We start from the raw sequence: 25,336 nt of genomic DNA on the forward strand, positions 1-25,336 counted from the left end.
TTAAAGATGAAGCTCTTTCAATGCTCCTTTCCCCAACCTGTTTTAATGCGTTGGTGTTACCTAGCTTAAGGTGTATATCGACTCTAGAATGTCAGATTTCTTAAAAATTTTGGTAAATGTTTTTGCATCAACTGGAAGCTGATTTCTTCCAGTTTTCAAAAATATATAACTTGTGCCCATTATCTCAATAATTTCACAATTATCTGGGAATTTATACTATAAATGCACTATACTTTCTATACCTTCAGTGTCTGTTTTGTATTTCAAATTTTCCGATATTTATTGCCCTTCCAAAGGACAAAAGTAGACTTCCAATGGGGTAAAAGACTTCATAGAGGTACCATAATGAAACTTAAACATGTGGCTATGTTGTAAACTAAAAGTATTATTTTCAATCGATTTAATTATTTTTTTCCCCCAAAATATGTTGTTGTTGTTGTTGTCTAATGCCTTGCATTTGGCAATGAAGCCATTAGCAGTCGTGTTTTCCAATACTTTTGAACTGTAGTTTCTTCTGATCTTAATGCTTCACAGGTCTTCAAGTGGTCTTCATTCTTTCTGCTGGATCGTTACACAGGACACATATGGGTGAAGCTGAGATACCTATTCTGTAGAGATGACTTGCTAGACAGTCAGGATTTGTCAATAGTCTGAAGGCTGCAACTGCTGTTTTCCTTGGTCTCTGGGGGATTATATCTGGGTTGGAAAGTAGTGTAATCCATTTTTTGTCTTTAGCATTTGATTCTATTTCTTGTAGGTATGAATGAGAAAATTTTGTAGTGATCAAGCGTTTTATTGAGGAATATGAGAAATTAAATTTAGACTTTTTTTTTATTGTTGTGCCTTTCTTGGCAAGTGTGTCTGCGGTTTCATTCCCCATGACTCCACAGTGTGCTGGAATCCATTGGAGATGGACAATCTTATTAACTTTTTGGAGTTGTGTTAGCATTTTGTAGCATTCTCTTATTTTTGTTGACTTCTTTGTAGCATTTGAACATATTCCCTGAATTGCAGCTTTAGAATCTGAAAGAATTACTGTCTTGTTATATTTATTTAAGGGAAGATTTAATAATTGTCTGAGAACAATGTGTATAGCCTCTATTTGTTGTGTCTCTGCCAACAGAATGATAAAAGGAAAAATGTGTACATGTAACTCCAGCTCCAGTAAGGTTTTCTGTGGTTGATCCATCAGTGTATATGTGTAGCCATTCTTCTTCCCCAAAATATACAAATGTACATTTTTACACAGGGTGATTCAAGAGGAAAGGAAATAATTTGGGATGTGAATTCTGAAGTCATTCAGAGTCAAAACGTTTATATGAATATAGGTCTGTTTTCGAACGGTTACGGATTTCAAAAAAACTTATGGGATTCCATTGTACTAATTCGCATTTAGAGACAGATAAAGGACAAATTTAAAGTTTATATTCACGTATGCACACATATCTAATATTCTAGATGTCGGGGTCGATGTTTTTGCACATTTTCAAAGGTACCTTCTTCTACTTCAATGCATTGTTGCACTAGGGCGTGAACTGTGCTCATCGCTCAGGAGAGTTGCACGTGGCTGTTCTTTATGCGGCATGCAGCATCCAAAATATGGTCGATTAGCACCTCTCTCGTTTTCACCTTCCTTTGGTATACTAAGTCTTTCATCCAACCCCATAAACAGTAAATACTTTTCGATATGGTACTCTTCTGTTCGGAAAGAATCGTTCATAATCAGCGATGGCACACAAGGAACTTCCATCGCACAAACCAAAAACATACACAATATCGGCGTATTCTGCAGTCGAAAATTTATAAAGCATCTTGAAAAACACAACTTAACACTTCCGATAACTGTACCTGTATAACTACTGTACTGTTAAGTAGCTGACTGAACTGCTGTGAACTGATAAGTGATAGTGTATTTGTGTTATGAGCGGGTTCTGTGTCATTACATCAGATAAGGGCAGGCGATTGGACATTTGTAATGCCCCACCACCCGGTTTGTGAGGTGAATGAACTTATCCATGTCACTCACAATGCAGATTCCAGTGTTACGTCATTCATTGTGATCCGTGACCTTGTCTCATATCTCACGTCAGCAGCATATGGTAATGTCTGATTCACATTGGGGCGAGACATTTTACCAAAAGAAAATGCATCTAGCTCCGCCATCGTAAACGGACCTATGTTCATATGAAGTTTTTCACTCAAAATGGCTTAAGATATTGTATACCAAATTTTTTACCTTTCCTCATGAATCACTTTGTATAAAGTGGCATATCTTTTGAATGGTTTAAGATAAATAAATAATTTTAATTTGTAACTTCTTCATACATAGGGAATCATTTTTGCGAAAGAAGTTTTACCCTAGGTCAATTTCTAATGAAGTTAAGTCAGTCCAAAACTTTATTAATTTAAAATATACAGTATCTATTTTTTTTTTTTCTTTGCGTCCCCCAAATTCCATTTTCAAGTTTGAATTATATAAATTGTTTAGTTTACTCCCAAGAATCATGTCACCAAAGTTTTAACGACATTAAGGATAAAATATGTATTTTTATCCTAAGAGTCAATGTATACCTTAATGCTGCAGTATATTACTGCAATAATTACGACAATGCGGAGAAGATTCTTCTGATGTCATCAGATTTTGTGTAAATGGATGTTTAATGAGGGAAAGACTTTGTGGACACGATTCATTTGCCAGTTTTTATCACTGAAGATTTCCTATCAGTGTTTAATAAACAAGGTCATTGCATAATTAAGAAATGATACACAAAACCCCTCTCCTACATCCCTTGTATTTACACAAAAAAATGAAGTCAATGTGTGCATTGTGTTTACATGATCATTTTAACAAGGAAGCCACCTTCTGAATACATTTCAAGTACAATGCTCCCTTTATTATTTGACTACTAATCATCAAGTGCCTCGGATTAGCTCATAAATATACTGAACAGATGTAATACAATTTAATTTCATTTGTTGACATTGTGTAAATATATACAAATAAGAAAAAACAAAAGACATTAATCAATAGTAATAATTAATTAATATGTATGGCTAATATAAAAATGCCTCCTCTTCATAGAGGATCTACCAGTCAGCTCCAATCCATGATGAACACAGCTGCCATGGTTGCCAACTTCTTCATGAAGTCTATTTTCAAATAAAATAGTCTTCAATTTGTTCATCATTGACTACAGTTCAGTGTTCCAAGAGAGGAAGCCAAGGCACCAGTCACGTCGCCTCCACTTGAGCAAATTCAATGCTTGTTTCAGATTGGACTCATAGTTCAACATCCACTTCAGCATCATTCAGTATGATTGAAATATCAGACTAAGTGTATTGCAAGCAAACTTGCTTAAATTTGGAAGCACTGTAAAAATAGGTAACCCATGTGAACTAAATATGTTGACAATATTTCTTGTACAGTGCAAATTAAAGTTGCCAGCATCATGAAAAATGCATATGCAAACTCAGAAAGAAATCTTTTGTATTACCGGTTATGTTATTTATGAGGGATATGATGGAATGCATAAAACACACAAACCATTCCTACGCACAATGCTAACATACCAAACTTCATACCTGTCATATCTTTACTCTCCATACTCCCTGTGTAACATTTTGACGTTACATTAAATTGCCATTTCAGTGGGAATAACATATTGTAGTCAGAATATTAAGTATTTTTATTATCAAATAAGGATCACGGTTAATTTTAAAAAAGTAAGATAAATAATTTTATATACCTCCCATTGAAGACTCACTTTCTCACCCCATTTTTAGGAAACATTTGTAGAACTAACAAGAAATTACTAACATGTAATTGAAAATCATAAGATATGACAAACACTTACTCTGCTTTAAATCTCGCATTTTTTTAAATTTTGACAATTCCAATAGATAAGACTTCTACATCTCTGAAGATATCCAAGCTATGACTTTTGAATGTACAGTAGAATCTCGATTATCTGATCTTCCCATCATCTGACATTCTGTCTTATCCATCACTGTTCATCCATCAGCAAGCAAACAAACATTAATAAGATATGTTTTTCTTAAATATTGCACTCTAAACTTGTATAATTAATGTGGGCCTACTGTGTTCTCATCATTCATTAATGTTTTGGTCTACTTCCTTACTAAGTAAAATATTTTACTAAAATACTGTTTTATTATGCATTTCTTTGTTATTCTGCACTATTCGACATTTTTCCTTACCCGATCCCTTCCAGGTCAAGTTTAAATCGGATAATCGAAAATCTACTGACATGTTAAGAAAAAAAGTTTACTAAAGAATATAACTCATTCAACAACTAATCAAATCGTGTTAACTACTTTTCTTTTCCTAAAGTACATTATATGAGGGTGGGGGGGGGGGGACATTTTATCGTGCCATTAGTAACTAATAAAATTTAAAATATTGGGGGGGGGGGGGAGGGGGGAGGAATAATAATAAACCACCTTCTTGGTTTTATATTACAATAACTTTAAATTCTTTCTTCGTGTTAAATAAGGAAAGTCCTTTTTCTGTAGCAAAATCAGATTTCTTTTCTTTCATGGAAAGTTAAAATAACTTATTCTCAATATATTGTTGACACTCATTTGAAGAGATGTACTCCATTTTCAAATTAAATATCACTTAGAATCAATTATCTCCCTCACAATGCTCAGTTGGTCTGGTAAGACTGGTGGTAAGGTTAAGAGTGAAGAGCAGAAAACCTTTTTCTGCTATCAGCAGTGTATATCCAGCTTCATGAGTCCATATCCATGTTTTATGTAGGTAACTTCGATAGTAATATCGATAAATGACAGCAACAGACCTATGGAATGATCACTACACCTGATGATGAAGTGGGAAGTCAATCTGTGAGCAATAAGCTACAAGCCTGCCTGGAGACACTTTGTCAAGGCTCTCTTTCATGGCACAAGGAAATGAAGCAGCATATTTTTTTATCTTTATCCACCTCTTTATCACCTTCACTTCATTGTTAAGAAAATTAACATACATATCCTCATAGTCTCATACTTATTCACATCTAAAGAAGACATTACCATAAACCCAACACCTGAAAAATATTATAATTGCAATAATAAAAACCACTACTTCATTATTAAAAAAAAACATATTACAAAGTACTTCACTTTAAAGTTAATATAACATGATAAAATTGATACAGTTGCTTCTTTTGTTTTTTTTAGAATCAGATATAAACCTGTATTTGCATTTGAGTGACAGGCACTGTTCGGACTTAACTGTATGTTACACAATGCCGATTCAATGTCGTTCTACAAGGCTTCTCTCCACATCAATTACAAACACATTACATAATATAACAAAATTCTTTGATAAATTGTTGTACATACTTAACCCTCTTATTTTGATACCCAGAGTTCCACTAATGTGCATTGTTCTCTTACATGAATACAGGATCTATGATGCATTGTGGATTGGACTATTTAAATTGTATGTAAGGCAATATGAATAGAACAATAGAGAATATGTTTTAATACTACAAAGGCTGTTGGTAAAATATAATACAACAGACACAAAGTGTGTACGCCCTTTAATGTAATGTCCTTCCAATTTCTTTTCTTCGCTAAACTGGAAAATTCCCACGGTATCTTTGAACCGTGCCGTTACGTTTAGCACCAAATTTAAGTAAATACACAATCTCGCCAACATAAGAACACGACGTTGGTGTGTGGCGTCGTTGGAGGGAGAAATTTGTTTCTTTTCTCTCTCTACCTCCTTCGTTCTGAACATTACTGAGAGATAGCACCACTGTTAGCTACAAGATATATTTGCGCAAATATATTGAAGTAGATTACGTGACCTATTACGTGACTTAGATGAGAGTCTCGAAACAAAACAGTTCTGCTATATTTCTTTTTTTATTAAATGTTAAGCACAGGAACGCCATTTCGTAATTTTATTTAAGAAACAAGCCAAATAAATTATCTTTGCATCAAAAACCGATGCTCCCTGGACCAAATTATCGTATTTTATAATTGTTTGAATGCAACAGAAGCCAGAAGTCTTGCACTTGACTAATGCAGTGAATTATTTAAGAATATAGTCGCGAATTTTACTACCACCATTTCGATTGTGTTTTGTTTGGCATGGCTCGGTACGGCCTGGTGACTAGTGGCCAGCGAGTAACATCGACTATCGACATTGCTCTGCCGTGGGTATTATCCAGTTGTTCCCTTTTCTCCTTCTTCTTTTTTTTTTTAACTTCACAAATTTAGAAAAATTGAATGCCAATTTAAAAACAGCATGGCACCGGTAAAATCATATTCATTTATGTAATTCATAGCTTTGCACGGAAGAAAAGGAATATGGTCAAGCACTTTTTATCCTGGAATTGCAGAAGATTAATTTGAGAAGCATTATAGATACTCCAAAACTAAGATGCTTGTAAATAATTTAATTTTTATTAATTACAGCCTACTTAATTAGTGATAAAATTATAGTTGCATGCATCTTTTAGTTGTTACTATGAAATAACTGAAAACTTATAGTGAAAGGAGTTTTTAAAACTATGTACTAATCTTGTATATTAAAGGACTTCTTTCTCATATATTCTCTTATTATCTCTGTTGGAGTAATTATTTTAAGAACATGTCATAACGCCAGTTCTTTAACCACGAGATAAGAGGGTTAATAGCCGTTTCTCCTGAGAAACTGAGATCTAGGCCATCTCCAACTTCGAGGTAAGTGACAAACATGCGCTCTACTATTCAAATTGCTACATAAATAGAACAAACATATTTGCTTGACACTTAACCTAGAAAATCGAGACAGAACATAACCTAAAAACATTAGAAGCCTTCAACCAATCAAAATCTTGTGCTTAAGATTTCGCCTCAAAATTAGTCTTAACTTGAAATATAACAAAGATAGTAAAATAAAATATATCTACACATCAAATACTTCGCAAGGCATATTTTCTGTTTAATAACATCCTGGTGAATTAATTTCTTTATTTACAACATCGTAAATTATTAATGGGCATCAGTTGTATAATCACGCTACAAAGAATCGCGCATTGTGTCTGTCCCTACGAAATCTGATATCTAAAAGTACACTTACAGTAAATAAAGTTGAAATGTAGATGAAGGAACAAATTGTATATTATCACTGTGGTCTGATGAACCAGTAGGATCATTCTTTATCTAAATGTATTATTTTTATTACAGAACTGGCAGTCAATAAAAAATATTCTTGGCATTTGATGGCAAGATAAGTATAGCATAATCTGCCAAGAATACCGTCAAAATTGTCTGATCTGCTGTTTATTTGTAAGGGGTGGGGGGCAAGACTTTCTTTACTATTTTGTTTAACTAATGCAGTTCTAGAAATAGCATATCGAAAAGGCACTAATATTAAGTTGCATGATTGTCGTGATAAATTGTACATGTATTGCTTTTGTGATAATCGAGTATTGAATTATGGGTGCAGTTACTTACATTAGATGAGCGTGGGGGGAGATAGAAATATATATATGATAAACATAATTACTATATAAAAAGGCACCTATATTGGATGGATCGTTACATCTAGTAAAAGCAAAATTGCTTTCTCTTTGAGCAGGCATGAAAACTTCTTATCTTTTTCTTACAAATAAAGTTCACTTTCTATTTAGATATAATATTGGTAATGTTTTGTGAGGCTGTTGCTATACCGAATCCAGTTGCTCTTGCAAATTTTTAATTACTGTTATATTTAACATATGGAACGTAACACCAAAATAGAACTGCAGTATTGCATACATGATTCTAGCACAATCCACGAAAATCACGGTTTTATTTCATTTACATGCTGGTTACCAATAAATATGTCTCTTCACAAGATTACAATAATGCACAGTTATGAGCCAGTAAAACTTTAGAATATCTGTTTGGTGTAGGCCTATATATACAAAAGAGCACTTTATTGTATTCATTGTTACTTTTATTTCAGACTTAAGTCCCTTATATTATTAACAGACTTTTCTTCAACATTATTTAATGTCAAGGTCATTTTCCGAAGTGTGAAAGGGTTACTAACCTTCAGTTGATAAACATTTGATAAAGTCAGGTTTGAAAAATATTTAATCTTATGCAACATTGAAAATTTGACATTTTCAACAGTTATTGGTAATGCCTATATATCAGAATATTATACATGCATTCGAAGTAAGAACAAAAATGCATATAAATTAAAATTGGTACTGGTACTAAGTAGCCTACATATTTTACAAAGAGAACATGAAATGATTTAAGAAATAAATAGCATTTATATATTTCACGTAACACATCCAAACAGCAAGTCAAACATGGAGCCTACCTCTAGCCTGGATTTTTTTTCTTAGCACCGAGGAAATGTTCTAATAATCTTACAACTTTAACTAAAACTATTGAAATATTAGCATTATTTTTTCACGAAAATAGATGGAAATTACTATAACACTAATGCCAAAGAACTTTGGTTTTCAGAGACTTAATACCTCATTAGTATACTACTTGTCTGTCAAAAATCTATCCTTTCCATCAGTCTTAAGAATCATGTAGGCCCTAAGTAACAAATTGAGTAATTATCGTAATGTAATATATTCTAACTCACTCACTGAATTAGGTATTAAATTAGCTCATAATACAATAAGCATAACTTATTGTTGCTACAATGCTTTTTAAAGTTTTACATCCATAAATTCCTAATTTTACAAGATATGAAGTTACATAATTTCTCATTACACACAAGAAATAATTTCTATATTATACCTAGGTAGTACAAATTTAGTTTGATTCTTAAACTATCTTTCTATTATAGTAGTCAGGATTCGTAAATCACAATGGCTATAACAATACTGTACTACTGATGCTGGGATCTATTACATCCAATATTCAAATGAAGACAATTTCATCCAGAGAATTTAACTCTGGAAAAGTCCCCAATATGCTCAATGCGTTTCCACGTTGGATGTCATTCCTACTCGTAATTTGTGCAGTGAGAGTCTCCAGTAATAGTCAGCAAACTTCTACCAATCTCAGAAACTAGGTCTTTTGCTTCTCTACGCCAGGAGCCTATCGTTTCAACAGAAAGAATGATGAAGATATAATTATCTAGCAGACATTCGTATTTATGTAAACTATTATAATAAGAAGTGAAAATTCCTACTCACTTTCAAATCAAGTGTATTCAAACTGTTAAGGTATTATTGTAACAAGCTATGCAGTTCTTATCTTGATGTTGTCAACATTGAACATATCTGCAAGAGCATGGATTTCCAATGAAATAACTAACAATTTTAACAAATGAATGCAAACAACAGAATTACTCCATTATCTATATGAAAAACTTCTGGAGCACTGAGTGCATTCTACCTATTTAACATTATAATAATCATAATAATATAAGAATAATAATATAATAATAGTACTCACAACATTTATAGAAAAAATTTGAACCATTAGTTTGACAGAAAACTCAGTTTAAACATTTTGATCGCACACTTTTTATATTATTTTGCACATTATAGGCTGTACTTTTTACATTAGTACCCGAACAAATGACTTGAAATATTTCCTGTTTTTTTTTTTTCCAAATAAAAAGATTACGCCTCAATACATAATGATCACTATGAATTCTAAAGAAGCATAATTATTACTTTATACCTTTTTATAAATCAAGTACAAATTGTATATATAATGAACAGTAACAATGAGAATATATTTAATATAGAAACTGGTATATAGAACATTGCAAATTTATTAGGTTTCCGTAACACTGTAACTTTTCCCGGGATACATAACAATATTTGTAACTAATATTTGTAGAATACCCAGCAAAATATTTCAAGTCATTTAAATATTTTACACATGTATAGTGAACTTTATTCTAAATCTGAAACAACAATATAAAAACTGCCAAAATACTGAGCTCAAATTCCTTACAATAAAGGTAAAGTTATATTAGATCCTAATGAAGATACCTTGTACTACGAAACTAGCTAACGCTCACATTAAGCATGGTGGCAAGAATAATCAAAACACAATATTAAAAGGTAACAATTTAAAGGTTAGAAAAAAAAATTTTCATTTCACAAATACATTTTTAAATTTCATATTGAAATCTTGAAAACATCAAACCTAACCTTTATATCAAAAAGACTGATTAAATAATTCTTTAAAAGAAAGACAATCCAAGTAACAATTGGTATTCAAATCTCTGAATAAAATTTAAATTCCTAAAAATTTAAAAACACCAAATGTATTATAACCAGTAGTATAGTTAAAATAACACATACAGCACTCAAAAGAGAAGGTAAGGTTAAGTTTAAGAAAGTCTTGACTTCAATACTTCCCATTATTACACTGATATAAACTTATCTTTGAATTGCAAGCTGTAATAACTTCTACACTCTAAAATAACGACTTTTTTACAGTACTGTGAGCCAAATACCCAAATTTTTAATACCTGCCTTCCGTGTAGATATTATATCATCCTTTACACTACACCTAATACATGCCATTTACTATTTGTTGGTAAGAGAGTGAATCACACATTCATATACTAATTTTACAAACATTTATAAGAACATTACGGGTAGTAGCATATCAACGTTCCAATTAAATTAGGACAGAAGGCATCACGTAGTATTTAATGATTAACTAATGAACATCATTGTTTGCATATTGCACTAAGTTAATATTGATTTAAAATAATGGCAAACAATATGAAGGGAAATATGGGACATAAAATGCATGTATGTAAGTGTGGTGTATTACATGATATAGTAAACACGAATTGTAAGAACACCAAATCACTCAAAACTTAACAACTTAGATCTTCAATAAATCTGAATAATTGGCTCATATTCCCCACTCACGAGTATATTTTAAAACTTCACACTGAATTAATCAATAATGGCCTAAATAAAATTAAAAAAACGCTTGCAAAAACAAAAATATAATTTCAATAGAATAACTATGATCTTGTTATTTATATATGACGAATTTCAATCACTTCATTAACAATAACATTTCAACCTGACTTATATAAAGTATTGAGAAAACTGTAACCGTGTACAGATGTACAGGACAGAATAATATGTCAACTCTACAGCTGCACATATGTTATACAGTGTTAAAACACTTTTGCATAACTATGTTATAAACATTGTGTGTACAATATCTAAAACCTTTAAAAACTACGTGTAAAAAATATTTCATTTTGAAGAAGAAGATGATAATATAAAGTTCTTTTCTACTTTCAATGTGAAACTTTTAAGTGTACATAGCTATTATACAAAAAAAAAAAAAAAAAAAATCTACATAGATATTGCTTAAGAATGTGGACGGTCTTGATTTCAGTTTTAAAAATATTGTAAGGTTATTTTAAGATGAAACTCTCCTTCCTTATGTGGAAAGATAGCTAGCATTGTACATCATCAACCTTCTTTCTCACCTATTGACAAATACTGTGGATTGTCAGAGTTTAAGTTATTGCTTCATTTAAGACGGTTTGTGTTCGGATACCTAGTTTCTAGGACCGGATGCTTTTAATTATCTGAGCAAAATACGAACTCCTTTGATTTCTACAAGACTGAGGTTCAAGGTTCATGATTGTGGCAGCATAACAATTGCTCGTACTTCCAGCTCACCATGATGACTTATGAACCGTTGTTCACTTGGGTATCACCAATATGCTTGTATTTACCATTCCATACAAGTTGTGAAAACGGTTTCTGTAGGTAGTCCCATTGTAGCAGATCTGCACTGAGATATGCTTCATCTTCTGACTGCTGCCAACACAACTTGCATAAAACACAAAATGACCTCTTTTCTTGTCATGTCCATGTAACAATTTCTCAACATGTAGCCATTTTAAAACCACCTAATCTGATGGCGTATCTAAGCTGTTTTCTAAATGCCTCTACTTCAATGCCTCGTATGTGGCTGCAAATAACCAAGCATGATAATTGCTCCAATTCTGCCTGTTTCTGGAACTATGCCCTCCTGGCAGATACCACTACTGTAGAAAATTGTTATAATTTCAGATTTGGGATCTCTGCCTTGGCATCTTATAGCAGAAAGACATAAAATACCGTTTCGTCATGGTAGAAAACCATGAAAATATACTCTAGTCCAAAATTATTGCAAAATTACTATGCTCGACATTCCCAAGAAAAAAAAAATCACTCATTCGTTGCAAGCTTATTTTACCAGGAGATGAAAATTGTAAAATGTGTCACATCTTTCCTAGTTCAGTGGACTAAAAAAAAAAAAACTTCACGTTAAGATGAAATATATTTTCCTTTAGAAAACGTGCAAGAAAGAAACGAGAATTATTAATTTATAAAATCTGTCAATTTTGTTCAATAACTTCATACTACAGATTATTATTAGAATTTTCATTCTGCTGCTGAACCAAAATATTCAGAGAAATGCCACTTTTATTCATTATTAGACAAAAACCTTCTTTCCCCTGACTTCAGTTCAGTTTAATTCGATTTCATATAAAGTTCCTTGCTGTACCCTATTTAATATGAAACGTAATAACAAATTTCATACAAACAGTATATAATAACTCTGTAAATAATGTACATCATAAACATAAACCTAATTAAGAAGCCAGTTTTCAAACGGAAAATTAGATAATTAAATTATGCATTTTTATTTTCAATGTATCTCCTGGGTGAACTTTGTATCAAATTTAAACAGAAATTTAGGTTCTACTTACGAAGACAGTACAGCTAAAAACCGTTTCTCTCATGAAAAACTAAACAGCACCATTCTGAATTCCAGAAATTTTAACAATAATAACATTATTAAAAAAAAATACAAAAAGAAAACAGCAGTGGCAAAATTAATGGATTATAAACATGGTACATATTGAAATAGTCACTGCAGAGCAAAAGGCCTCTAAAAATCCGACATTTCGTAACTTTTATTATACATTATATTTAATTCATCGCTTATTGCATTTTTAAACTCTTATAAGGAAATTGTATACATAAATATTTTAAGAAAATAATCTGCCCTCAATGAGGGTGACCATAAAGATCCAGAATAAAAGCACTACAGAATAATTTGGAAAGACAGGAATTGTTTAGCAAAAAATCAGAGAAATGGAAACCCAACAGAATCATCAATGGCCAAAATATAAATGGTAATGTAATATTTGGATTGAATCCTTAAGAATATTCAACAAAATTTTTTGAATTTCAAAAAGTCGGAGTCCGAGTGCTTTTAAAATACTATGTGTGAATTTAGGAAGTGTGCCACGTGCACCAAACAAAAGACCAGAAACACTCCACTGACTAGTGGGAATGTTATATTTCTCACTTAGATAAGGGATGCAGGACTCATAAATGTATTTCTTCTCCTCATCAAAGTGTTGTGCCTGCGCGTAATTGTTTAATAAATCAAGGTACTCGAAAAGTGACAGTGGGGAAAGAGGCCGAATTTTCCAATTATAACTCGCACAAAAAAAAAATTAAATATTTAAATTTATGTGTCTGACAGACATTTTTTTTTTTTTCATCTCCAACGTAGAGTAACGTTTCGTCATTTAACAGCAAACAGAAGTACAAATTTGCTTAATCACTTCACATTTAACACATTGTAATAACACTGTTCAACATTCTTAATACACTGTTAAAACTGGACACATTCAAAACAACTCACAGAAGTCACCTACGGGCATTATTCATTCCATATAGACTCAACACTATTACTACTCTTCCACAAGCACTCTTATTAGTAAACATACATTCATAGCTATATCATGACACATACAACCGTACCACCATTTGGTCAACAGCTGTTTATACGATCTCTTTTCCAAACAATCAACATGTCCATCCTTAGAATTGGGCAAGAAGCCTACAAAATGCAAAATGAACCATTGAACCATACTCTTACATACTTTCTAACAGACATAATAAATCAGTAAAATTCACTGATAGATGAGGTAAAAGTAACAATTAAACATAGAATTCTGGTTTACATAAAACATAGCTGCTAATAGCACAATTTGGAGCAACTATTTATAGAGGTATTGAAAACAGCATCCCTATAGCACTCTTTAGAGATCAGGCTACATTTATCTTGCCTGTGAGCATGGCACTTACAGCCACGTGAGGACATTGTCAGGTCTGCTGTTTGGGTTGATCAGAGATTGCACGTCGTCAAGGATGTCGCTGGAGAACTCCTCACTGAGCTACAACATTGGAAACTGCATTAGGAATAAATACAAAATATTAGGTACAAAGTGCATTAGGAATACATTCGTTGTGCAAAGACATGGAGAATGAAAAGGTATTTGAATCGCTGATTGCAAAAACACCCTAAGCCACAGAATACAAATTCTCAGAAAACTTGAAGAAACCTTATTTTGGCCAAATGAATTTATATACGAGTAGAAAGTTAAAAAAGTACAGTAAAACCTCGGTAAGATGCGCCCGCTTATTGCGCTATCCGGTGTAATATGCTTTTTTTGTCCAGTCCCTGCACATTTCATATATAACGCCTTTATAAAATACCCCGTTTGTTGTGCTCAAGTCGTGTATAATACGCTGTTTTTGTGGAATATTTTCGATGTAATTTTCAGCGATGTACTGTAACAACAATGAAACATCTTGGTCACTGAACTCACTGGTGTCATTAACGTGAAAAGTATTGGTATCTGACCCTTTACCTGCACATTTAAACCTTCATACTTCATACCTTAGTATACCTACCCCACCCTCTTATTATGCTCTCTTATTCGACTCCTTAGCTGCACGGTTAAAGCCTACATACAGTTACAATACCCCACCCTGTTGCTAACCCTCTCTCTCAAACAGCATTCCTCACTCGGCCGTAATAAAATTCTGGAAATTTCTGCTGGGCAGTTTGTTGTCCTTTTGTGTAGTGAAGTGTCTGTGACTGTGATTACAATGAGTATTAAACGAAAAGCGCTTTCTGTGTCGGAAAAATTAGAAATCTTACGAAAGTACGATCAGAACAGTACTCTTACTCAGAAACAACTCTCTGATTCATTAGAAATCTTATCATCGATATTAAGAACGATAATGAAAAATCGCGGCTCAATCACTACAGCTGCGACGTCGTCAGGAGGATGTAATCACGGGAAACTGAAGTGTGGTAATCATGAGGACTTTTTTTTTTCGAAAGAATTAAATACAATACAAATTGTAAATGTCTTTGATGTACAGTACAGTAATTACATAATGGAGTAATATTGTATTACCTTTCATGAATCATGTATTTCAATAAAGAAAAATGCTAATATATACTTTATATAAGTCAAAATTAGTATATCCACCTAACATGCGGTCCTGGTTAATATGCGGTTTACATGCGGTCCCTTGAACAGCACCTTATCGGGGTTTTACTGTAACTGATTATAGAATGCATTGTTTCACATAATATCCCAAAAGTTGAAATTAAAAATGGAATTGCAAATGTAAAACAAAAAATATTTTTGTTGGACTTCAGTTTTTTTGCAACGAGTTCTAAAAAATTGGTACTCGATCTAAAAAGAATATATTCAGATTCTTTAAATTATAAATAAACTTCAATTAAACCACAGAAATACGTTGGGAAGCATTTTCATTGTATTAACACTACACGTTTTATGTTTGAATATTTTCCACGTTATTTTATTATTATATGAATTTTGCTTTCGATTGAACATTGACAGAAATATTCTTTTCTGTCCAAAAACCTTAGGATACACACACTACCAAACTGATATTAAACAAAATACATTCTATATCTTTTAACATATTACACTACAGCTGTAGTACTTCACTCCAGAAAGAAGAAGATGATTCATCATCAGAGATATGTTGAACACACTTTCTAATCTCTCCCAGTTTCTTACCACATATTGGTACTCTTCCATCTATGTCGTCTGTATAAAACCTTAGCACGACCAGTCCTGCACTATGGAAGTGAAGCATGGACTCTAAGGAAATGTGACACAAGTAGAATCACTGCTAGTGAAATGAGATTCATGCGCCAAACAGCTGGGTATACTAAGTGGGACCATAAAAGAAATGAAGACATCTTAAAGGAACTTGAAATGAACTCTATACTAGCAGACATATGTCACTATTAAGATAACTGGCGTCAGCATGTGAGGCATATTCTAGGACTGGAATCCCTTGTGCAGTCCTGTATTACCAGGAGGCAGGAGATCTACTGGACGTCCAATTAAGAGATGGGCTGAACACTTTTGTGGACAGTAACAGTCCTTCTGGGGCTATAACCTGTATGACTGATGATGATGATGATGATGATGATGATGATGATGATGATGATGATGATAATGATGATGACAGATTTATATTTTTTGAAAGGGTTAAGTACCCTAACAGTTCAGTAATGGGGGTCGCACACAAAATTCCCGACCAAAAGTGGGTTGCGCCTTCAAAACGTTTGGGAGCCACTGCTACATGTTGATTGTAAAAACAACTGGAATCCAGCACTTCGGGTGTTTTAACACTCAACGCAATATTGATCCCCACTTTTCACTGCATTATTATTGTCACTTCGGTTGTTTTTCTACTCAACACTGATGCATCTATATGTGAGGTACCATAGCGACTACAGTCCACAACTCATTTTTGACCAAAATGTGACTTAGGGTGTTTTTGCAATTGGCGATTCATTTGCACATTCATAGTAGAGATGGGCGAAAAATAACATAGCAGTTACTTTGTAACAGTTACTTAATTGTAACGGTTACAAAAATAATTGGACACGAAATAACTAGTTACTCGCTGTTACACTGTTACTTTTGCCTGGATATACTGTAACTTCAGCTAAAGAAACTAGTAACAGTAACATCATTACGTAGTGTTCAATCTGTCCAGCGAGGCAGTACTAATGTGTTTCGCCATCTGGTTACAAAAATATCAACTGAGTCCTTTCCCTAGAGCAGAGCATTGAGAGCACGGTTTCGACCAGAGCCGAGAATGTGATATTTCACAATATTATTGTTATTAAATCTGTAAGAAAATTTATTGTAAGGGACTATACTCTTCATAAATTATTTCCACCCGAAGTGGAATGTGTATCTGCAAGTAAACCATCACAAAAAATTAGTCACGATAAATAAATCAATTTCGTTTATTATAATATTGTATGAGCTGTTCAGAACAGAAGTGGTGTAAGTCAATTTTGACTTACACCACATTTGCTCTGAACGGCTCAAATATAACTTGTTCGTGGATCACTAACTGCTTCTATGTCTCTGCTAGTTATTTAACCGTTAAATATAGCTTCCTCTTATGTGACTGCTATTTTGTCTCCGCCAGGAAATTGTAACCGTTACTTACAACCGTTATTTGTAACAACCAATCAAAAGTAACGGAGATAGTTATAACAGTTACCAGAAAATAACCGTTAGTCACATCCCTAATTCATAAGCATCTTCTACCCCCTGAACTTATAAAGCCACGGGTGTTACTTTCCCAATAAAATTAATAAAGGAGCCTCATCCCCCACAACATAATTAATAGAGGTGTGCCTTTTATAATTAGAAGAAGATTCCTCAAGTTAGATAAGTAACTAATTTGTTTGAAAGATGAACTAGGATATAACCCAAAAATGATTATTTTAAATCCATAATGAAAGTCAGCTGTCGCAATGAACATGTTAGTGACGCAACTCAAAATGCCACCTCCCTGTCTTTCCTCCTGCATTTGAGATCCGTGAATCCCTACACATGATGCAATGGTGACTCCACTTCTTTGTCTATGATCTACATTATTTTAGTTGAGTTCAAATCTATCAACTATTATGATTAAATCATAAATATCACCACCAAGAGGACATAATAATAATACAGAATTAACAGTTCAATTAACAGTTTATTCGACTATATTTTTACCTACCATCAGTTAACAAATTACTACTACTATTATTATTATTATTATTATTATTATTATTATTGGCGGCCGGGTAGCTCAGTTGGTAGAGCAGCTGGTTACGGACTGGAAGATCCGGGGTTCGATCCCAGGTGGTGACAGGATTTTTTCTCGTTGCCAAACTTTCAGAACGGCCCTGAGGTTCACTCAGCCTCCTATAAAATTGAGTACCGGGTCTTTCCCGGGGGTAAAAGGCGGTCAGAGCGTGGTGCCGACCACACCACCTCATTCTAGTGCCGAGGTCATGGAAAGCATGGGGCTCTATCTCCATGCCCCCCAAGTGCCTTCATGGCATGTTACGGGGATACCTTTACCTTTTTATTATTATTATTATTATTATTATTATTATTATTATTATTATTATTATTATTATTATTATTATCAGTGCTTTTTTTCTGGAAAAAAGTTTACCAGAACTCTATCACTCGATCACATTATACAACAAAAACGTAGGTTTAAAAATATTAGGCCTACATACCTTATATAGTCCGACCATTGGATCTATGCCCCCGTAAGATATGCGAACTGAACCTTAATTCCTTTTCAGCCTCGGCAATTCATTTCTCTCCCTGTATTCTTATTTCTCTCTTTTCTCTCTCCCTTTCTCTCCCCCACTACTCACAATTTTGAGCCTTCTTGCAGGACAGTTTATTTGCACTTGCAGTCCAGTGTTGTCAACTCAACATGAATACTGTAGCATGGAGTGGTGAAAGAAATATTATTAAGCAAGTAATAGCATCTTGCATAAGTCAATCAGCGTCATTAGACCTACTTAAATTAAATTATGAATAAGTAATAATTAACCTTACAGTATTATAAGCAATATTCAAGAGACATGGCAATGTTTGACGGAAGTTTGGCAACATCCCTATTCGGAAAGGTTCATGGCCTGCTGTTTGACGTAGTAGGAGAGAAACGGGTGGAATGGGGTGAGTAGAGGCGTTAACTTTTCCAAGAACGACGACAGCGCTGAAGGGGCATAGATCCGATGGTCCGACAATATTACAATAAGTTCGAAACGGAGCTGATCGATTTTAAGCATAATGGAAATTTTGCGATTTCGAGTTACAGTTTCAGGATCAATAACGGAAGATGGCAGCACTAGATTGCATGAGTTACTTTTGCACCAAAGATAATAATGAGAAAATGTAAACTCTTGGACGGGGCAGTGGCGGCAATTTTAATTTTCAATTTCGCTTATAAAATATATCTCGTTGGAATTTGTAATGGCAAAAAGTTTACCAGAACGCATTCCGGACCATTCCGGCTGAAAAAAAGCGCTGATTATTATTATTATTATTATTATTATTATTATTATTATTATTATTATTATTATTATTATTATTAATGGTCAACATTTTTTTTCATAAATAATTTAATTTGTTACGAAATTTAAAAATAACCATTATCAACATTCAGTTTCCATCATCATTTTTGTGATGGTTGTCATCATAGGTTATCAGCGATTGTAAGGTGACCATCTGTCCCGATTTTTTCTGGGACAGTCCCGAATTTAAGACCATCTGTCCCGGATTTTGTCTAGATGTTACCATTTGTCCCAATTTAGTTTTTTCTTCATTCACAGTAATGTTTTTAAGTGATGTGAACTCTAAAGTTGGCAATATAGGCAGTTAGTTGCCACTGATGGTGTTGCTTACATATCTCATTCACTTCAAAATTGGCTGCCACTCATATTCAATTCAATGAGAGGGGCTGGCAGTGCCAGTATTCCAATGCACTGAGATTGGACTGGGAGAGAGGTTATGAGTTATGTGATTGGCAAGTGTCTTAACGTTTTCACTCTATGTGATGTAGTAGCCTGATCAGTAGCGGCTGGTGGTCAAAATAATGAGTGTGCTACAATCTCTATATCGGCCTACTGTATACACTTATATGTATTTATCTTAATTTGGAGTCTCGTCTAGTGATGAAATATGAAGTCCATACGACGTTCTTTCGTACTGCAGAACTTGTCATTTGGTGTTAAACCCCTCCATCTTGGACATCATGCACTTTTCTATTGACAGTATTGCAAGAGCAGTGAGGCGATCCTGGGTCATAATGTTCCTTAAAAACGTTTTTATGCGTTTCAAGGAAGAAAAACATATTTCTGGCTCAGCAGTGGTCATTGGTGTTGTAACCAAAATATTTAACAACTTCGATACTTCACAGAATGGATTCTGTAAATTGTTGGATACTATGTATTGTGACAATTGAACAGCCATCTATATTTCGGAAGTCAGGTCTTCCGTATAGAAATCCAACTTGTATCTGGAGCACTCTTTTGTTCAGTATAGTATAGCTGTTGACAGCAACTTTAACTGGTAGATGGCAGCAGCAGTCAGACACTTTAATTACCAAATACATTGTACATAGTTCCGAGTTCTTCCACAAACAAGCATTTTTTCTTTACGCTTTACTTTTGCAATCTCCAAGCTGTGTTGTGCTGAAGCTGACTACAGCACTTTCCCGCGTAAAAATAGCCAATCAGAGCAGTGATTTCAGCTTCGCACATGTGCATAACTGTCTACATTTTTCTTGTGGAGCTTTGAGTAGCACAACGAACCTCCTGAGGCACCAAAGAGCGAAGAGCGAAGACTAAACACTCTATAACGCGTCATGAACATAACCACGGGAAATTGTCAAATGGCAGATCAAATACTATGGTGGTATTACAAATACATTATTTGAGCCAAAATTATCATTGTACTGTAGCACATAAGGACGGGCTGCCCCTGAGCCTGATGCTATAAGATTGCATTTTCATACAACTCATACAACAAGTACACTCTTCCTCACCAGCAGACATTCTAAGAAAATATCTCCTGCTAGAATCAACAATTACACTAATAAGGGAGAAGTCAACAAGAAAGCAGTAAAGTTTCCTATAGTCTCAAGAACACTGGAGGGAACACAACTGGAAACCAGAAAACAAACAATTGACGAAGCTTATTCATTCATTCATTATTAACACTACAGCCCATGAAGGGCCTGGGCTTCCTTAATCAGTAGAAACCATTCATCTCTATCTTGAGCCTGTTGTCTCCATCTCTTGCATCCAACTCTCCGCAGATCATCCTCCACATCCTGCAGCCACCTCAACCTTGGTCTTCCTCTCTTCCTTAATCCTCCTGGGTGTCCATATAATGCCCATTTAGGTAATCGGCCTTCTGGCATACGTTCAAGATGTCCCAACCATCTAAGTCTGCCTTTCTTAATGAAGGAAACTATACTCGGTTCTCCATACAGTTCCATTAGTTCTTTATTTGTTCTACTTCTAAACTGACCATTTTCAAAATGGGGACCATATATCTTTCTCAGGACTTTTCTTTCCCAAACTGCTAGCATACTTTCATTATTTATTGTTAAAACCCAAGCTTCGCTAGCATATGTAACCACTGGTCTTAGAACAGTTTTATAAATTATTTTCTTTGCAGATCTGGATAATGAACCGAGTTTAAATAGTTTTCCAAGCCCAAACAGGCACCTATTACCGGCTATTATTCTTGTCTTTATTTCTGAGAATATATCATCATTATTTGTAATCATTGTACCTAAATATTTAAAACTTGTACAATTTTCAAAATTATGGTGATGAAAGACCACATTGTCCTGCTTCTGTACCTCTCTCTGGATGTTTTCATATACTTGGTTTTTCTTCCATTTATTTCCAAACCAAGCTTTCTCGCTTCTTCCTCAAATTCTTGTAGTGACCCTGATAGTGCTGCCTTCGTTGACGAAGCTTCAGCCCTCCTTAAAAAAGGCTAACTAGGCCTACATACCGCTTTGGAAAGAAAAGAAAACTACTGTATAATACAATTACCATTCAGAGGCAAAGAACAGTCAAACCTTGGTTTGATGCTGAGTTCTTCAAACAGAGAAGAGAAGCAATCAAACTCTTGTACAGAGCACAGACAGACATCTCCGAGGCAGAGAAAAGGAAACCATATAAAAAAAAAACTGCCAGAGACAAAGAAAACTTTGTTCTTTGTTCTAATATAATTGATGGCAAGATTAAATAAACAGAATAATACTTACTTAAAGATCCTAAATGAGCATACACCATTCCCTGAAATACGTGCAGCAATTAAGTTTCTCTTAAATAATAGAAGAGGGACACTAACAGGTACAGTATGTACTTGAGTATATTTGTAACATCAGATTGTTGTTGTTGTTTAGTCAACTGTCCGACGACAGATCTGAATTTCACATGTGATACCAAGAAAGCACCATTTATGAGGCAACAAGGCCAGGATATAATGGAGTAGGATGCATACATCACCGACAAGCTACATATTACACTAGTCAGACTTCAAATGCATACAAACAATTATTCTTCCTCTGACACAGATCGTCAAGTGAGATGTACTGCCTGATAATAGATGTACATATCAACCAAAACCTCAATCAGAGGAAAAGATCAGATTACATTAAATTCACTGAGCAACAAGAATTTTGCTCCGACTTAAAAAAAAAATGTGTTCCTTATGGTTTGGTGTGCACTGAATCCGAAAATGCATTTCTTTTCTTCGTATCACGTAAAGTTTTTAAGATATACTATGATTTCACTTTTCGAAACATCTGGCGCGGGTTGGGGGTTGTAAACCAAAACAAAAGCTAATGCATTTTATGAGTTTATGACTTATTTTCGATTTCTTATGGTTGCTGAAATGTTCTTTTGTAATCTAATAAATAAACAGATATTGGTCCCTTCTAGTAAGTACATTTCATAACAGTTCAAAGTGAGGCCTATGCAATGAACAAACAAGGGTGTGGTTTTGAGTATTTAAAAGAAAAGTTTACTATTTTGAGTGAAAGAAAATTAAAAGAGGGCATTTTTATCGGTCTACAAATTCACAGAGTTATGGCTGACCCTTTGTTTGAGGAAAAACTTTCCATTACAGAAAAAAATAGCATGGTGCACTTTCAAAGATGTTTGCTCAATTTCCTTGGAAATTCTAGGACAGACAACTACATAGAACTTGTTGTGGAAACAATGCCAAGTGCATATGAGTAATTGGGGTGTACATTCCCATTTGGATTTCTTTTCTCCTAATCTTGGAGTGGTAAGTGACGAGCATGAGGAAAGATTTCATCAAGAAATATCTGAAATTGAAAGGTGATATAGAAAAAGATCATCATCCAGCATGCTTGCAGACTATTGTTGGTTCCTTGTAAAAGGCAGTCCTGGGTCTAGTTATACACAGAAGTCATCCAGAAGATTTTTTTAATTGTAAGTTCAAATTTCGGGATTTTTCTCATTATATGCATGGAATATTTTTATTGTTGTTGCGTTTTAAATTATGTAACATCATTTTTGTATCCAGTACACATTCTTCAAATATTATGAGGCATTTTGAATCTCTAATATGTTGTAATTTTACCAGTAGCAGTGAAAAATTTAAAAGAAACAAGTTTTTTCATAAAAAATTCAATTCATTTTCCCCGGAATAAAGTAGCCTACGTGATGGGGCAATTTGGATTTTAAATTCAGATTTAGGGCACACATATTAGTAATATTCACCTATTTTTATTTCGGAGCAAGACAAAAAGTAAAAATTTGTTATTCAGTGTATAATTGCAGGTATGAGGTTTTGAAGCTTCATGTGTATTACTCTTTTGGGTCTTTGTACACCTTCGAATAACTAACATTATTATTCCAATTATGCTTCTCCTGGAAGTTTCAGACCATTAGTATCAATATCATAAATGTTTGCAGAGATAGAATTCAAAGATTCTCCAGCATTTGTAACATGACTAAAACTATAACATAATTTCTGCAGTCTATTCATTAAATAAGATTAGCACTCTTATGGAAGTACAGTCTATTTGTATCTTCATAGAACTATATTACAATAATAACTTTGGTTAAATAAAAAGCTAGTTAGTCTTTCAGATAACATGAAACCAAATCAAGGCTGCATACAATGCTATTTCCTAAATGTCACTAATTTTTTTCTTGCAAAAACAACATAAGAATCTACACGATTCGATTTGTGAGTTCCCTCCCACCCAATAGTGGGTACTATGAAATTATGTTAAAATCTTAAATTTCAAAATACAACTCACCTGTAGGGAGGGTACAAGGTCATCTGTCGAGTCGATGTTGTCGCTGAGAGAACTTATGTCTGGACCATCCAATGCTGCCATATCTGCAGGGTTGCCACCCTCTGTTGGAGAGACAAATAAATATTAAATACAATAGTACACTTTAAGCACAATTCCTTAAGATCATTGCTTATGACTAGTGACAGGCAAAATACGAAATTTCACATTCTAACCATTCCTGCTAGCAGTGTGGGAACAATTAAAAAAAAAAATCATTTGAGACGGTGTCGGGTGGAGTTCCTGGGTAGCTCAGTTGGCAGAGCGCTGGTACGTTCAACCAGAGGTCCCGGGATCGATACCCGGCCCCGGAACAAATTTTCCCTTGAAATTATTCAAATCTGCTTTACAGGGAGCTTTACCTGAAAGACTAGATTTACATATTTCATAATGTTTTGGTAAAATTTTCATAGTTCATAAAAATATACCAGTTTTTTTGTATGATTAGCTGAAGTTCCAAGGGTTTCTGGAAAGCAGTTTCTACTAAATTGGATTTACTGCTGGGAAAGAATCCATCATACTCTGCACTCTAACAAGTTAGTATGGTGGTTGAAGGTTTTCATTGTATAAAACAATATTAACCAACAGAAGGTTTTTTGCTAAAAATATGGAAAAGTTACTTCTGCTTAATCGTAGCCAGTGTTGAGTCCAGCCAAAGCAAGAAGAGATTTTTTTTTTTTGTTTTATTCAGTGTAAAAAGTTGAGTTCTCTAGTTCTTGCATTAAGGTAAGAGCTTGATAATGCTGAAGAATTGTTTAACTATGCAGATTTATTGTATTTTATTTGGTAGCATATTAAATATAGACAAAACTATTAAATTCTAAAGGTTTGTAAATAATTACATATATACTCGTAAATCTGCTCCAAACGGTTTATAAACGACGATAGATATTTTAGCATTGGAAAGTATACTTCACATTTTATCAAAATTAATTTCATACTTTAACATAATTGTTTTCAAATTGTGCTGGTCTCTGTTTACAACCAAAACAGAAACAGCGAATTCAATTTCAGTGATCACAATTCCATCAACCAGTAGATTATCTAAAATTACTGCCAGGAACAGAATTAATACATTCAACAAGCCAACTAATACTTTAGAACAAAAATTCTCCCACACTAATTAGCATGGCGAAAATAGTAGCCTTTATTTTTTGTAAACTTCTAGCCCTTAAACATTTTCCATCACTACTTGAAATTCTAGATAAAATCGTTGATATCTTCAATTTGGTCGTCTACTTAATTTAGATTTGGAATACTATACAATAAATGAAATGAAATGAAAGATTTCTTTCAGTGGGAAGGAA

General features: G+C 33.8%; 1 protein-coding gene across 6 annotated transcripts in view; it reads right to left on the bottom strand.

The window, feature by feature from the left end:
- Nucleotides 1–2,773: 2,773 nt before the first annotated feature.
- Nucleotides 2,774–25,336, bottom strand: part of yki (Transcriptional coactivator yki) — a 455,672-nt gene continuing 433,109 nt past the window's right edge. For 4 of the 6 annotated variants that reach the window (XM_069831328.1, XM_069831329.1, XM_069831332.1 and 1 more), the window contains 2 exons: nucleotides 23,994–24,094; nucleotides 2,774–14,206 (listed from right to left, as the gene is read on the bottom strand). In XM_069831328.1, coding sequence (XP_069687429.1) covers nucleotides 14,114–14,206; nucleotides 23,994–24,094 — 194 coding nt within the window. In that variant the 3' untranslated portion in view covers nucleotides 2,774–14,113. Of the gene's footprint in view, nucleotides 14,222–23,993; nucleotides 24,095–25,336 lie in introns of all 6 variants that reach the window. The other 2 variants (XM_069831330.1, XM_069831334.1) reach the window with 1 other exon arrangement.

Source organism: Periplaneta americana, chromosome 7 (genome assembly GCF_040183065.1).
Source record: "Periplaneta americana isolate PAMFEO1 chromosome 7, P.americana_PAMFEO1_priV1, whole genome shotgun sequence".
Taxonomy (NCBI): Eukaryota; Metazoa; Arthropoda; class Insecta; order Blattodea; family Blattidae; genus Periplaneta; species Periplaneta americana.